Source organism: Vombatus ursinus, unplaced genomic scaffold (genome assembly GCF_900497805.2).
Source record: "Vombatus ursinus unplaced genomic scaffold, bare-nosed wombat genome assembly UNPS02014816.1, whole genome shotgun sequence".
NCBI lineage: Eukaryota > Metazoa > Chordata > Mammalia > Diprotodontia > Vombatidae > Vombatus > Vombatus ursinus.
In genome coordinates this window covers 3,657,794-3,673,235 of record NW_020954594.1, presented here as the reverse complement: position 1 = coordinate 3,673,235, position 15,442 = coordinate 3,657,794, and the positions used below count along the sequence as shown (strand labels likewise).

The following is a 15,442-nucleotide window of genomic DNA, read 5'->3' as shown; positions in this document are numbered from 1 at the left end:
CACATCACCACTCAAATAGGATGTTTCTTCATTCTAAAGATGAGAGATTTTGTCACTTGCCCTGGGCACATAGATGATTTTATCTGAATTAGGAATAATTACAAGAGAACATTTTTTAAAAGTCAATGAGAAATGTACTATTTTTTTACTTTTTTGTGTTTTTTTCTTTCGGTTTGTGTTTTCTTTCACAACATGACTAATATAGAAATATGTTTTGCATGATTGCACATGTACCAACCTGTATCAAATTGCTTACAATCTCAGGGAGGGGGGAGCAGTTGGATGGAGGGAGAAAATTTGGAACTTGAAATTTTTTTTAAATGAATGTTCTTAAAAAAAGTCTTTACATGTAATTGGGACAAATAAGATATTATTTTAAAAATTAAAAAAGAAAACTTTTAAAAATAAAGTCTAGGAGATGGTGAGTTAGATCAGCCTCTTTTCAAACTCACTGCTTATATTGATCCCTAAAGAAATTCTGACTTAGGATTTCCATCCAATTTATTTCACTGTTAATGATAATGGCTCACATTTCCATGGCATTTTAAGGTTTTACAAAGCACAGTCCTCACAACTCTGAGGGGTAGGTAGTATTCTCCCTATCGTATTGATGAAGAAATTGAGACTCAGAAGGTTTGTTGACTTGTCTCTGGTCTAAAGACTAGTAAGTATCAATACCAAAATTTAAATCTCTAGGTCCTCAACTTCACAGAACAGATTTGTTCTGTAAAACTTGGACTCGGTCAAAAGGCTGCAGGTTCCCCACTCCTGCGTCTAGTCTTATGTCTCCAAGGGCAGGCATGTATCCTCTAGACTAGATTGCATCCTATGATGCCCATGATGTAGTATATAGAGTGCTGGGCCTAGAGTCAGGAAGACTCATCTTCATGAGTTCAAATCTGGCCTCAGACACTTACTAGCTATGTGACCCTGGGCAACCTGTTTGCCTCGGTCTCCTCATCTGTAAAATGGTCTGGAGAAGGAAATGGCAAACCATTCCAGTTTCTTTGTCAAGAAAATGGGGTCACAAATGGGGTCACAAAGAGTCAGACATAACTGAAAAAAAACTGAACAACAACAACAATGAAGTTGAGTTTCCTAGAAGTCCAGAATGTTTAATCTACTTTGGAGAAATAAGACTATGGCAATAACTAAGCTACTCAGTGTTGTTCTTGTTGCTGCTGCTGTTGTTTTTAATGGAACTAATTTATTTGTAGCAAGATGGTTCTGTCAACTACAGGCCTGAAAACTAAAGGTGGGGTAGGGATAAATCCAGATAAATTCAGGATTTTGGTTCAACTTTAAACAGCATTTAAAAAAACCCCAACAACCCTTCAGCATCTGTGTGGTGTGCCAGCCCTTAAGGAAATGTCACCTGGGATTCACAAGTACATCTCCAACAGCATCAGGGTTAAAGAGAATGAAATGAAGCTACATTGGCAATACAACGTCTAAGTATTTTAGAAACACAAAGTAAACTGTCACTTAAAACTCCCATATCCCCATCAAATTAATCAAAATGGCACTTTGCACCCAAGTATTACTCTTATACAATTGAAATGGAAAATCTGGCCCTTAGAAGAATTTGGAATTCATAGTAAAATTTGCATTGATTTGCTAAATAACTTTTTGATGTTGATAGCAAGGCTTTCGTTTTAAATCATGGACATTCAGAATGAAGAATGAGTTCCTCCTTATAGCTGTGTGTCTAAATAATAACTCATCCTTTCCCTTCTCATACCCTAAATGTCTAGTGAATGGATCACTTTTCAAATTTGAGTCTGCATGTTATCACTTTGTTGGCAATGCCCATACTGACATATGTTCATGTGTGTGCTAACTTTAAACATTCATTCAATCCAATAAACATTCATTAAGCACCTACTGTGTGACTAGAAAGTAGACACTTCACCACATGTCTCCAGTTAATGGCAAAAACAAAAAAAACAAAAACCCAGTACTTTTTTTTTTTTAACGCAGAAACCATGCAGTCAGTGTTACCTGTAAACTATTCCTTCTTACCAGAGCTGGTGGCTCAGAAAAAAAGGTAAGAAATGAAACCTAGAAAAGTTCGGGAAAGAACCGTATTGATTTCTTTAGCTACTTTACATATACCTACAAAAAAATCGCATGGTCTATACATGGCAGTAGTTCAGAGAAATAGAAAAAAAGGCTCAAAAATCAACTTCTTTTAAATTTGGGGGGCAGCAACTAAGTTTTGTGTTTTCCTCCCATGCTCATTGATGCTAATTCTGTAACTCTATCTAGTTGGCTTTTTTTGGGTACAAAGGTCTAGGGGCTGGGGAGGGAGGGGGTCTTTTGTGTTTTCCAGTGCAAAGTGATTCTGATCAAAAAAGGCCAAGGTTTCAGCTCCAAGTACCTGACATTTCCATCTGAATCTACTTTAAAAAAAAAAAAAAGGTTTAGTTTTTCAGGAAAAGAACCCCTTTACGCAATCCTGAAACTGATCTTTAGATTTACTTTTCCTTAATCAATAGAAAAAAACGTGATTGCAATTCAACACTTATCTGCCTCTAGCACAAGGCAAACTGAATTTTTGGTTTCGTGAGCAAGTCAGAGATTCAGACATCATTTCAGTAATCAGAAATAATTGGCATCAAATAGGGGAGAGCTGACATGAATTCCTGTTTTACTTAATTTTTTCCTGGTTTACCAAGATTTGGTTTAATATTTCTGACTCAATTCCTCCAGCCTCTACAGAACAGGTTAGTGCCACTTTTTCTGTCTTCTACTCAGAAATGTGACTATAACATGAATCATGATTGGTATTCCCTAAGCCTGTGCCTCATCTCCCTTTGTTTTGGGTTTGTGTGTACTCTTTGCTCAAGTCCTAGTACCAGTTCCAGCCAAAGTGACTGTTTAAGATAAGCTTGAATTAGGAGCATATGTGTGCTTGGTAGTTTTGGGAAATAGACCACAGAGCCCTTTCTCATAGATTGGACCCACTGCTTGCCCATGAACATTGGGCTAGACTAGCACTATGAACTGTATGCTATGATGCATCAAAATCATAGTTTTCCTGCAAGGTTGTTTTGAACAGATTCCACTACATATGCATGTACTTAAATTCTTATAGATGTGTATGCATACAACTAAGGCTGGGCATCTGTGTTGGCACCACAATATAGTACAAACTCCCATAAGCTCAATATATCCTCACTATAATGTAGAGGAAATTTCTTGGCATTAAATAAATGGGAACAAAAGTGAACACAAATGAGTTTGCTTTCCATTGATCGTCCTTGGATTCATTTAGTGGTATTAGTTCTATTACAATAAAATGTACATTTAGATCAGACTCCACTTTTTATATTTTATAAGGCAAGGTCCTGATTTTCCCTCCATATGCACCTTCCCCTCCCATTATGTGCACACACACACACACACACACACACACACGCGTGCACGTGAGCACACATACACACACATTATCACAATATAATATTGATTTCTCAATAGAAAAGAAATAGACATAGGTGTGTACTGCCTTTGTCCCTGAGCAAAAATTCTAAATTGATTCCATGCTGCAGAGAAATTGAATGATAAACATACAATCTTTCTGACTAGAGAAGCCCGTCTCATTTTAATTGTCTTTTAGTCTATCATAATGGAAAACTATTCATTCTAAAACAGTGTTGTTCACAGAGGATCAGCAGAGAGTTTTTATTCTTGGGATTAAAGAAGGATGTGGGTTTCTCTCATCAGGTGCTATTTATTAATAATGTATTTGCATTGAAGATTCCTTTTCTGCTTTTCTTGGAGCATTCATTGATTCTATAACCTACTTGACAATTTACTCTTAGGACTAGAATGATCTTATTACACTTTCAAATTAGGTTCTTGTCATGGGGGGAAAGGGGGAGTTCTAATTCATTAGTAAAGTGTTGAACTTACAGGGACCTGCCACCTTTCCTGAAATTTTAACCTGATTTATAATGGTAGATGTGGTTATGTGAAGCTTTTACATGGTGGTTTTGACATGCCTAGGGATATGCCAGTAAGCGCATCTGGTACTCTATTTACTGGGGTCCGATGGGTACTTTTTTCTTTTTCTTTTTAAAATTCTAGGATGAATTATTCATCATTACTTAGAATTTGGGTCTCTTTCATCTTCATACTTGTTCGGCATCAAGGTGAGTATTCCTGACTCTCTTAGCACTCTTGATTTACATATTCTTAGACTCATAATGATGAAGCTCTTAAAGGAACCATATGTTTGAAGGCAGGTGTATGATCACGTGCCTACAGATAAAACAGAAAACATTGGCGTTAATTCTGAAGAGTGTATTATGGTATGAATTCTTCTTGGTATATCCAGCACCCAGCACAATGCCTGACACATAGTAGGTACTTAATAAATGCTTGTTGATTGGTTGGTTGATAAATAAATTAATAATATCTTATTAACTTTTCCGCTTTTTAAAAAAGTTCCAACATTATATACATTACCAGGCCAGGTTTCTCTATTAGCATGTCATAGAGTACACATTTAAAATAATTCAAATGGAGGTAGTAGGTCCCCCTGCACTGTAGATCTTTGAGCTATGACTAGATGACAATTCATTAGAGTTGCTCTGAGAGGATTCTGGTTTAGATAGATATTGCACTAGATGAATGCTTTGGTTTTTTGATCTCTGAGATTCAGTACTTTATTTTGCTAAGTATGTATAGAATAACTGTGTGTGTTGGTACAAAGTAACATATAATATTATAGTTATTCAACCTCTTTCATTGGATTTCGGGCATAAGGAACTTGAAGGTTTTCCTTGTAATGACCCAAAGAGAATTTTAAAGTACTCTAAGAGTTTCATAAATTCCTGTGTTACAGACCACAGATAGGAAATTCCAAGTAGAAGAGAAAAATCTTGCATCTTAATGATCCTCAGCTCTTCTGTTACAAAACTGTCCATTAGATGGAAAGTCATATCTGTTTCTCCCTTTTGCTATGTACTCTGTGATATTTCTTTAAATTTTAAGCTGAAATTAGAAAAAAAACTCTATAGAAATTTTAAAATCAATCTTATGTTTTTTTATTATCACTTGTCTATAAAACACGATTATAATAGGTCTGAGTGTTTAAGAAGCCAGGACACCTATGTAACCCCATCAATTTTCCTGTGTTGTTTTAGAAACTTCAAACAGTATAGATGTTGTGACCAAAAAAAAAAGTTAAATTATATTCAAATGCAGGGCTTCTTCTCACTTTTCTGTACCTTTTTCTTTGAGAAGAGAGACCCCTGGGAAATAAAATTTTTACAGTGAAATATTCAGTTTTTAATTTCAGGGACCTGATGGTAGCCCAGAGAATTCTCAGGCTGGCTCTTCCACTAACTTCAATGTCACTGATTTGCAGCGCTGCAAATTCCATTTTGTTTTTTTTTCCTTTTCATAACCTGAAGAGAAGACATAGTTAATTTCACATCTCTGAGTGGCAATGATTGTATTTTAAGCCTGACCCATTTTGGAGTGCTAGTCATTCAACAACTTTTCCTGATTTTCTTGTTAGTATCGTTAATAGATTTAACATTAACTGATTGTCCACGTTATATGGAATATTTCCTTGTCCTCATGGCAGAAAGTCCAATTATAAGTCATTAGGACCAAAAAATCTCTCCACTTGTGAAGGAAGAATATTAGCAACCTTAAGAGATAAGTATAACTGTTGGGAGTGGAAATGTAGAAAAACTCCATGGTCACAGTCTGCTATTTTTTTTCAAGCAGAGGTTAGGGACAGGATTGGGGATAACATCCACCCCCACCCCCACCCCCACTCTCATATAATGCCTGAGCACTTTGTACTGTCTGAGGCACTGATCTCCTACCTGACTATCAAAGTGTTCAATTTCCATGTTAACTGAGCATGGGAATTTACTTTGGACTTGGTTCCCAAGGAGTTCACCTGAAAGGATAAATATGTGAAATGGTTCCAAAGATTTATTTTGAAGAGCTTTATCATTAGCAGAATTTTCTCATCTATAAAATGGGGACAACAATGCTGATTGTGCCTACCTCACAAAGTTGTTATGTTATGGAAGTTGTAAAATACTAAATAAATGTCATTTATTACTTATTACACTTTTGGTGGGTGTGCTGGGCACTATGGACGGATTGAGCCCTGTTCTACAGAAAACTTAGGAAATTCCTTCACTTTATCATTTAGCTTCTTAAACACATTTAAAAGAAAACTAGAGAGCAACTCAGTTCTTTTCCAAATGGTGGAAGTTGGGAAATCTTCCCATATTAAAGTATATTAGTTTCATTTGAACATTAGACTGAGTCTCCCAAAGTTTATAATGCTGGTTAACTTCCCAGAAATGCCTAGGGCCAGAGAAATGATGAATATAGCCTACTGGTCTTGCTAGGTCTCCCCGGTTAACCATTGTTGGCCCATTGAAAGAGATTAGCCAAGTATCTAGTCAGTTTCAGAACAGGGAAAGCTGGGAGTTTTCCAAGCTGAAGACCATTTACTTTCTGGCCTTTCCACTAGGCTCTTTTACACGAACTGTTGTTCTTCTCAGCTAGAAGGTTCCCAGAGGAGCCAAGATAGTTCTGGTCAAATGTGACTTAACCTATCAGCTCCATCAGTGTGGAGCCAGGGACCTTTCCCAAGAAGAGCAGAATGGCACAAGAACGGGTTGTCAGCTTCAGCAGCATAGCCAGGAAGAAGCGTCTCAAGAATGGTGGCTAGAAGCCCAAAACAGATTTGGGCCCTAAAATGAAAAAGAGTGGGAGAAGATAATTTTTTTGTCAGAACTTAAGGGAAACAAGGAGAAAGGCTAAAGCAGGCAGAAGCTAAGAAGGTGACTTCAAAGGAACATATTGTTCAGGTTTGGTGCTTTTAATACATTAGTATTCCCCCAGGGGAAACAGTCTCATTTCCCCAGGTAAACAAGGTCACACCTGGCCAGGATTTAGATGGGAGGCCTCCAGGAGAGATGCCAGATTGTCATAAAAGGTGCCATTACGGTTTCAGCAGGGGTGACTTTTTTGTAATTACTCTTACCTCTTGGCCAGAGAGTTGAGCAGAGGCTCAGTGCCACAACCTCCTTTCCAGTGAGCTCTAAAGTGAGTGACCAAAACCCTTGATCTCTGCAGGATTCTGTGTCTGCCTGTTGAAAGAGAGGGGCAGAAAGCCCTCTTTTAGGATTAATTCTCAATCAGGGTCATTCACATTCCAGGTACTACTATAAACCATTCACTCTGTTATTGCTCCTGCTGGGTTCCAACTGACATTTATTTCTTGCTGTGAACTGTTGCCTGATCCTTTTATGGAGGAAGTGGAAGTCATCTCTCTAAAACACGTACATAATCATACATATTCTTGGCTTAGAAGTGCCTTCCAGACCAGGAGATCATGATATCCAGCCCCCAGCTTCCAGGCTACTGGCTCCTAAACCATCCTAGACAGACAATTCAATTCTGCAAGCATTTGTGCCAGGCACTGTCCTAGGTCCTGGAGAAACAACACCTACCCTTAAAGACATACTCTTTACTGGAGGAAAACAACACATATACAGATAAATATGTAGACAACATATCCAGGATAAATCCAAAGTAATATTGAGGCCAGAGAAAAGAGAAAAGGTTTTCTGATCCTCAAAGATCTCTAAAAATATATAATTTCACAATGATCAGTTAACACCTGTATTCCCAAGTCAAGCTGACATCTCAACATGAAAAGATCCCTCTCATTCTCCATTTCCCAAGACTACAAGTCAGAGAGAGATGGGTTACTTTGACTGGGATGGTTAGGAAAAGCAGCCTGATTTCTGTTGAGTAAATAAGACTTCCTGGAAGAGGCTGACTTTGGCAGATGGGAGAGGGTGTAGTCTGCCAGATGTGCAAAGGGAGCAATCATCTATCTAACTACTTCCTCTTTTGACAGTACAACCCAGGGAGCTAATGTACCCATTTTGGCAGAATGATACCAAGACCCCCAAAGTAGATGACGGAAGCTCATCAGAGATTAAGTTGGCCATCCCAGTTTTCTTCTTTGGAGTTCCTTATCGGACTGTCTATGTAAGTGGAGAAGCAGCCCAGCTGTTACACCGCTCCTCTTCTTCTCCATCACTGTGACATTAAAAAAAAGTAGTTTAAACATACTCTTCTGATGTTCCAGGACCAAAGGATTTATTAGCAGCCAGATGACAAGTTCTGAGATTTCATGAGCTGATAGGTTTTATGATTAAGAAAGTCAAAGGTATATTTAATGGCTAATGTTCATAGTGGAGGAGTATACAGGGCAATAAATTGCTTTTGTGGGTGATTAAACCCAGAAGGGAAGCAGCAGCCCCAATGCCATGAGCATTATTTCTGCTACATGACAAGGGGGGGCGGGGGAAGAGATACACTGAACCACAACAGGAGTAATATCACTTTTCCTATTCTTCTCGGTATGGGAAAATTCTGGGCAGCTGCTGTTCTTGGACTTTCTTCCACTTTGGAGAGACACTGCTGTTGTGGGGTTTGTAACTGTAGAAAAGCAAATCACAGTCAGGGCTGCTGTGGTTATGCTTACAGAGAAGCCTAGGGAGCATACCCACCAAACCTAAATGTTTGTACAGGCAAATGGTGCCATTTATTGTCAAGGGACCACTGGACACCTGTTTTCCCAGGTTATTTGCTTGATATGAAAGCTTCTGAGTTAACGGGATTGCTGCTTGCAGACAAAATGCTGTGGTATATGGTGAGGTGAGTACAGGTCAAAGAAATCCTATTTCTTCACTATCTCAGACCAGTGGCTTTCACCTTCTTGGCTTTAGGATGAGGGCTATGCACATTGTACTTTTGCACCCCTCTTTCCTTACCACAACTCAGGGAGAGTGGAGTCGTCTGAAGGAGAGAAACAACTTAGAATCAAAATATGGTCTCAGATATGTACCTAGATGTGTGACTGTGAATAAGTCACTTAACCTCTGTCTGCCTCCATTTCCTCAACTGTACAATGAGGATGGTAATAGCACCTACCTCCCAATGTTGTTAGGAAAAATAATATTTGTAAAATGCTTAGCATATTTCCTGGCACTTGGTAGTCACTTAATAAATGTTTGTTTCCTTCTTTCTTAAAAATTATCAAGGATCCCAAAGAGTTTTTGTTTATATGAGTAATTTCTATTGATATTTACCATATTAGAAATTAAAACTAGTAAAATTTTAAAATACTTATTAATTCATTTAAAAATAACAATAGTACACCTAGTACATGTTAAATCAATTTTGATGAAAAATAACTATATTTTCCAAAACAAAAAATCAGAGAGAAGAGTGACAATGTTTTAAATATTTTTGCAAATCTCTGTAACGTCTGACTTAGTAGAAGACAGCTAGATTCTCATATCTACTTCTGTATTCGATCTGTTGCTATTTGTTCTTTTGATTAATGTCTATGAAGAAAATCCAGCCTCACAAAGATGCAAAAAAGAGAAGAGTATTTTAATAGGTAAATAACATCTTAGAATTATTGTGAAAATAATTTTGACCCCTCAAACCCCCTAAAAGGATCTCAGGTACCCCTAGGGGTCAAAGGACCACAGTTTGAGAACTGCTAGATTAGATGATCTCTAAAGTCTAAATCTAGGATCCTGTGATTTCTGGGCCTCATTTTCATTGTTTACCAAATAAAGACATTTAACTAGGTGACTTCTAAGGTCCAGTCCAGCTTCAAATTTATAAATCTTGATACTTCTAAGTACTCAGTGACTTTTTTGCCTAAAGAAGACAAGCACTCCTTCCCCACCAAATGAGTTTAGCACATACTTGGCCTTAGTAATTGCTGTTAGAATCTTTCCCATTGTTCATGCCAATATGATAATGGATAGAAATCATTCAGTCAATCAACGTGTACTTATTAAGTGCCTACTATGTGCTAAGCACTGTTAGGCACTGAGGACACAAGGACAAAGAATTAGCAACAATCCCTACCTGCAAGGGGCTCATATAATATTGATTGATTGATAACAAGGGAGTAGGAAAGAAGACAATTCTCTGTATTCTCCCATATGAGAAATCTCCACAAGTTCCTAGAACAGGAAATTTCTCTAAGTAAAATTATACAAGCCACATGGTAACCATAAGACTTTCCCCCTATAAACATTTGTATTAACAAATGCATGAGAAGATTGAGTTGTTTATGGGTACTATGTAAACTGAATCTACTTATTGTCTTGTGCATTTGCAGCAAGGTTTGGTAATGTAATAAATTGCCCATTTGCAAATCATGAAGAAATCACTGTAGATAGTCATTTACATACCCTGCATAAACTGTTCATGGCTCAGCATTTATGTTGTGACTGTAGAAAGGAGTCATGAGACCTCAAGAGCAATTCTAGAATCAGGTACCTGTAGGTTTCACCTTTGCCCTCAGTATGAGTACAGAATTCATTTTTTTTTACATCAATAGGAGATGCCTAAATGGCTCATTTACAATGGGCAGTGGCTTATTATGGAGATGAGGATTTGATGAGGGCAGGCATATCTGATTTATCTTTGACAGTCCTCTCTTGTGGCAAAATGAGAATCTAGTCTTACAGAGGGTTTCTCACCTTTTCCTCTCTCACTTTTTTCTTTCTCTTTGCTTCTCTGTTTTTGTCTCTGTTTGTCTCTCTCCTATGCACATACACAAGCTCAGTGATGTATGATGGGCTTAAAAAAAGATGGGAAAGGGAACATAAAAATGAAACTGATTATTAATGAGAAATGAAATTGACTATAAATTGAAAGTGAAATGGAGCCATTGGAATTGCCTGAAAGTAAACAGACTGCCTGACATGAATGGTGGGAACTGGTGTTTTAGGGTGCCACGTCTGTGATTTGAAAGCTACCTTGCATTCAATGACTAAGGAGATGTCTATCATAATGAGTGTCTGCAATTGTTGGTTTTAGTTCTCTCATAGGAAACTCTTCTTCTGTTTTGTAGGTCAATAATAACGGGGTTGTTTCCTTCAATGTGCTGGTGAGCCAGTTTACTCCAGAATCCTTTCCTCTGACAGATGGTCGGGCCTTCATTGCCCCATTTTGGGCAGATGTTCACAATGGAATCCGAGGAGAGATCTATTACAGAGAGACCATGGACCCTGTGATCCTGAGAAGAGCCACCAAAGATATAAGGAAATATTTCAAAGACATGGCCACCTTCTCTGCCATTTGGGTGTTCATTGTGACGTGGGAAGAGGTCACATTTTATGGCGGGAGCAGCACCACGCCAGTAATAATCCAAATTTTCCTTTTTGTTTTTTCATTCATGTTCTAATAGCCAATCCATGCTTATTTTAACAGCAGTCAATGAGAGTTTTATTGCTAGAGCATAGAAATTCAGTAAGGAGCTCAGATTACTTGTGTAATAATCATTGCCTCGCTACTCACCCACTTTCTGGAGCAGAGAGGGAAATACCATGCTTAGTCAGTCCAGGTTGCTGCAATATTTAAAAAGATGTGTCATCCCAGACCCAAAATATTATGGAAGTATAAATTAAGTCTTTCAATTGTCTTCTTCTCTTAGAAGATGGTATGCCCATTTTGCAGAAGAATAAACTGAGGCCCAGAGAACTATCCCAGGTCACATATTGATTAGTGACCAATCTAGGAACCTCAATCTCTTCCTTTTATAGCTAAGGTACAAGTGCCTCTTTCTAATTCTAAAACTAACCTTTTTAATTTCTATCTTTCACAAAACCTAATAGGAGGCCAAGAAGAGACTACTGGATATGGAACACAAATAACCTAATTCATTTTCTGTCATGCCTTTTTACTTTTTATTATGACCAAGACAGAAATTACTCCTATTAGATGTTAATTTGAGTGGGCAGGTAGAGTGTTTCAAGAATAAGGGCTGAACATCTGCTCCAAAATCCCAAATGAGCAGTTAGATAAAAGTTTAAATAAAATAGATTATCTCTAGCATTATCCTGGAGATAATCAACTTTATCTATAAAGAAATGATGAAGCGTAGTTCATCAGGAGGGCCTAATACTTATTTGGTTGTGTTGGAAATGAGCACGTTTGAAGGATTGGAAGAACCGTTAGCTTTGCAATAAATCATCTGGCGGGCAAAGGCACTTGAGAACCTGGCTCTTGCTTTCCTAGGAATATTTCCAATTCCATCCATGTTCCAATTCCCTTAACACTGCATTCTGTTGTTTGGGGGTGAGGAATGGTAAGCAGTGAGTTCGATACAGGGGTGACAAACTGCTGGGCTTATAAGTCACACCCACAATACAGTAAGCACACTGCATTTTAGTGCCTTCCATTCCGAGGATCAAGAAACACTTTATTGCTAAGACGTTCTGTAGAACAGAAAGACACAAGTTTAAGAGTGGGATGCATTGGCTGGAAACAACCTCTAAAGAAGCATACATTTCCCTCTGTCAGGTTATGGATTGCTAATGATTCTGTGGGTGATGTTTTATGCCTTTTATGTCTCATACCTTTCAGCGTTAGGCTCCAGGATGCCAGCAATCAATAAATTTTAGTGTCAGTGACAGAAAAAAAAAGAAAAAATGCCCATCAAATGCTGACCACTGTTCTTTAAAAAAAAAAAAATTCTTTCAGCAATAAAAAATGGCAATATAATTTAGATTCTTTCTGTTTTGTGCTTTGGAGTAAATTTCTAGACTAGGAAAGAACTCTTTCTGAAAGGATGAATGAGGTAATATTCTAAGCGCTTTAAGCTCCTTGGAGAAAAAGGCTAGCTAAACCTTCAATTCTGCCAAAAAAAAAAAAAAAAAGGTTCATCAGTACCAAAAACCTTTAAGCCAATCCCACTCAAATTAACTGATGATCCCTTTCCTTTTCCCCCGAGAGGGTTTTTCTCCTGTAGTACCTCTCTGTATCTTTAAGGAAACAGAACAAAGGCCTTTGCCCAAAACATAAAAGCTCAGAGTTCTGCAAAGAGAGAATCTCATGGAGAAACAATGGTGAAGAGAAGAGTTGTCTGAGTTTTCTGAACCTTCTTCTAGGCTTTGGACAAATGTATAAGCCTATTTTCCCCTGAGTGTGACTGAAACTCTTTTGAAAAATAAAGAGGCTTACACATAACACTCACTAGCTGTGTGACTCTGGGCAAGTCATTTAACCCCCATTGCCTCACCCCCACCCAAAAAAAAAAAAGAAAAGAAAAATAAAGAGACTCATATAAACCTAATCCCCTCCTCTTCCCCAGAGACTGAGGTGGTCTAGGGGGAGAGGAGGATTAGGCCTCCTCTGTGTTGGGAGGAGTAAGTTTGTGCATTATTGCTGAGTTGTTTCAGTTACGTCCAACTCACCGTGACCCCATTTGGGGTACTTTTGTCAAAGATACTATAGTGGTTTGCCATTTCCTTCTCCAACTCATTTTATAAATGAGGAAACTGAGACAAACAGGATTAAACAGCTTAGGGTCAAACAGCTAGCAAGTGTCTGAGGTTGGATTTGAACTCAGGTCTTCCTGACTCTAGGTGCAGTGCTCTGTGCACTGCACCACCTAGCTGCCCTAAGTTTGTACATTTGTGATTATCTTTTGAAGCCAACATTCCTTTTGTAAAAGGTCCAGGGTTACAAAAATAAAATTGAATTAAAAAAAAAAAGAGGGACCTAGAGGAGCTAAAACCACAGTTTTAAGGAACATATCCAAATTGATATGAACGTCCTCCCTCCCTTCTCCTACTCCTCTAGTCAGTGTGGACCTGGCTGCATCTGTCCTTCACCGAGTTTAGAAAAATTAAATTAAATTAAAAGGTTTGTCGATCACCCTCAGGAGCATTACTGGTAAATTAGCCCAAGCAGGTTGGTTTTGAGCTGTCTCCTGTGATCAGCAATGAATCATTCTTGCAATCTACTTTGGCAAAATATGTTTTAGACTTGGTTTTAAAGAAAGAAATTTGTTTCTTGGCAGGGAATCCCAGCACAGAAGGTGAGAGTGCAGTTTATCTAGTCTTTGTGTGGCCTTGATTGGGGGATCTGTCTCTGAAGTCTGATACTTACTTTGTGCCACTACTGGACCCTGGTGAAATCTGGAGCCCCTCCTCTGTTCCACTTTTCCCATTTGTTAAACAGGGGCAATGAAGGAAGGCAGATAGATATCTGTGTGACATTATCAGGAATGCCATCTGCTGTAGCAAGAACAGATGAATAAGTCATTTTGGTGAATAAGTCATCCTCAACAAAGTGAGTTCTTCTTCACTCCACTCACATGGCGATTCCTTCCCTCCAAGCCTTTCTGAGTGGCCAAAGGTGAAACCGATGGCTTCCATATCTTCTATCTCAGTTTGATTCCATGGGAGATGGTTTGGGGTCTCTCAGCTATTATAGCAGAATGCTGACCTGGAAGATATGAATGTTGCTGTGAAAATAACCCCTACCTTATGAACAAGGAAAGGGCTAGAAAGACATAGATGCTGCATCTCCTGTTTTTAGCTAATTATCCTGAAAATGTGGACAGAGTCGCAGATTGTGCAGGTCAACCAATTATGAAAATTGTTTGAAAGGAGCATTGACATTCCTGCAGCATCCCTTTCCTCAGGAGTTTAAAGCTGAGACAAAGGGTCTACAAAGATGGCCCATGAGATGAACTGAAATTGAGTCCTGTGCCCTGCCTTCTGGTCACTGGGGAAGAATTTCCAGGAAGTTTCTGCCCCTCCTCTGTCCCTCTTTCTTCTAATTCAAAGGGTTGTTCTGAGGACCAAAGGAGATAAAAATATGTAAAGTGCTTTGCAAATTTCAAAGGTGTCCCAAGTCTTAGCATTGTTTTAAGCTACTAATTTAAGTCAGTAAAGCTTAAAAGCTATTAGCTATTGTTGTTGATGTTGTTGTTATTATCTAGGAGACAGGCATGGTCAGGTTGGCTCCCCTTTCAGGGCTGGTCTGAGTAACATGAGCATAAAGAATTTTGCAAATCTAAAGGGATGCTTGATAATAGTAGCAATTTTCCCCTACAAAGTGCTTTTTAAAAACATCACTTTCTTATTTTTTTTAAACATCACTTTCAAAATTCCACTTTAAGGAGGGAAGAAATCTAAAGATTAGCTATGTATTCCTGAAAAGGAAAAGGCAAACCCTGCATCATTACCACTTCAGTCGTGATGAATTTATTTTTAAGAATAATTTTTTTTCGGTCAAATTGCAGCTATGGGGAAACAAGATTCTGTTCATTTAGGCTCCCCGTTGGGCAATTGTTTCTCATACTTTATTCTCATGGTGCCATCTATAGGTGGTCCAACATATCACAAGCTCAGTCCCTGCTTAGGCCTTTGCTGTCTTGTAGAAGTCAGAAATGTAAGAGGGGTACTGAGTAAGCCCGTGAGTAATCCTCAGGCAAATTCCCTTTTAGATAGATAGGGGCTAATCTTTCCTAGTCCCTTTTGGAGAAAGCCAATTCAGAGAAGAGGCAGAGAGAGCCTCTAAATAAAGAACTATTCAAACAACTGGGTAGTTAATGGGATAGAGGGCA

At 38.3% G+C, this 15,442-nt stretch overlaps 1 protein-coding gene and 3 long non-coding RNA genes across 4 annotated transcripts in view; 1 reads left to right on the top strand and 3 right to left on the bottom strand.

Moving 5' to 3' along the window:
• LOC114023123 lies at window positions 1-8,076 on the bottom strand. The gene is made up of 3 exons (XR_003566748.1): window positions 7,930-8,076; window positions 7,025-7,130; window positions 1-83 (listed from the first exon to the last, which is right to left on the bottom strand). It is a non-coding gene; the product is annotated as an uncharacterized LOC114023123 (long non-coding RNA).
• TECTA (tectorin alpha) overlaps window positions 4,091-15,442 on the top strand; it is an 81,373-nt gene continuing 70,021 nt past the window's right edge. The window contains exons 1-3 of the mRNA XM_027835642.1: window positions 4,091-4,154; window positions 7,907-8,040; window positions 10,937-11,224. Coding sequence (XP_027691443.1) covers window positions 4,091-4,154; window positions 7,907-8,040; window positions 10,937-11,224 — 486 coding nt within the window. The remainder of the gene's footprint in view (window positions 4,155-7,906; window positions 8,041-10,936; window positions 11,225-15,442) is intronic.
• On the bottom strand, window positions 10,569-14,079 carry LOC114023124. Its single transcript, XR_003566749.1, has 3 exons — window positions 13,978-14,079; window positions 11,383-11,432; window positions 10,569-10,662 (listed from the first exon to the last, which is right to left on the bottom strand). It is a non-coding gene; the product is annotated as an uncharacterized LOC114023124 (long non-coding RNA).
• The window catches only part of LOC114023122, a 146,838-nt gene continuing 145,588 nt past the window's right edge, over window positions 14,193-15,442 (bottom strand). Inside the window, exon 4 of the long non-coding RNA XR_003566746.1 lies at window positions 14,193-14,316. This is a non-coding gene — a long non-coding RNA (uncharacterized LOC114023122). The remainder of the gene's footprint in view (window positions 14,317-15,442) is intronic.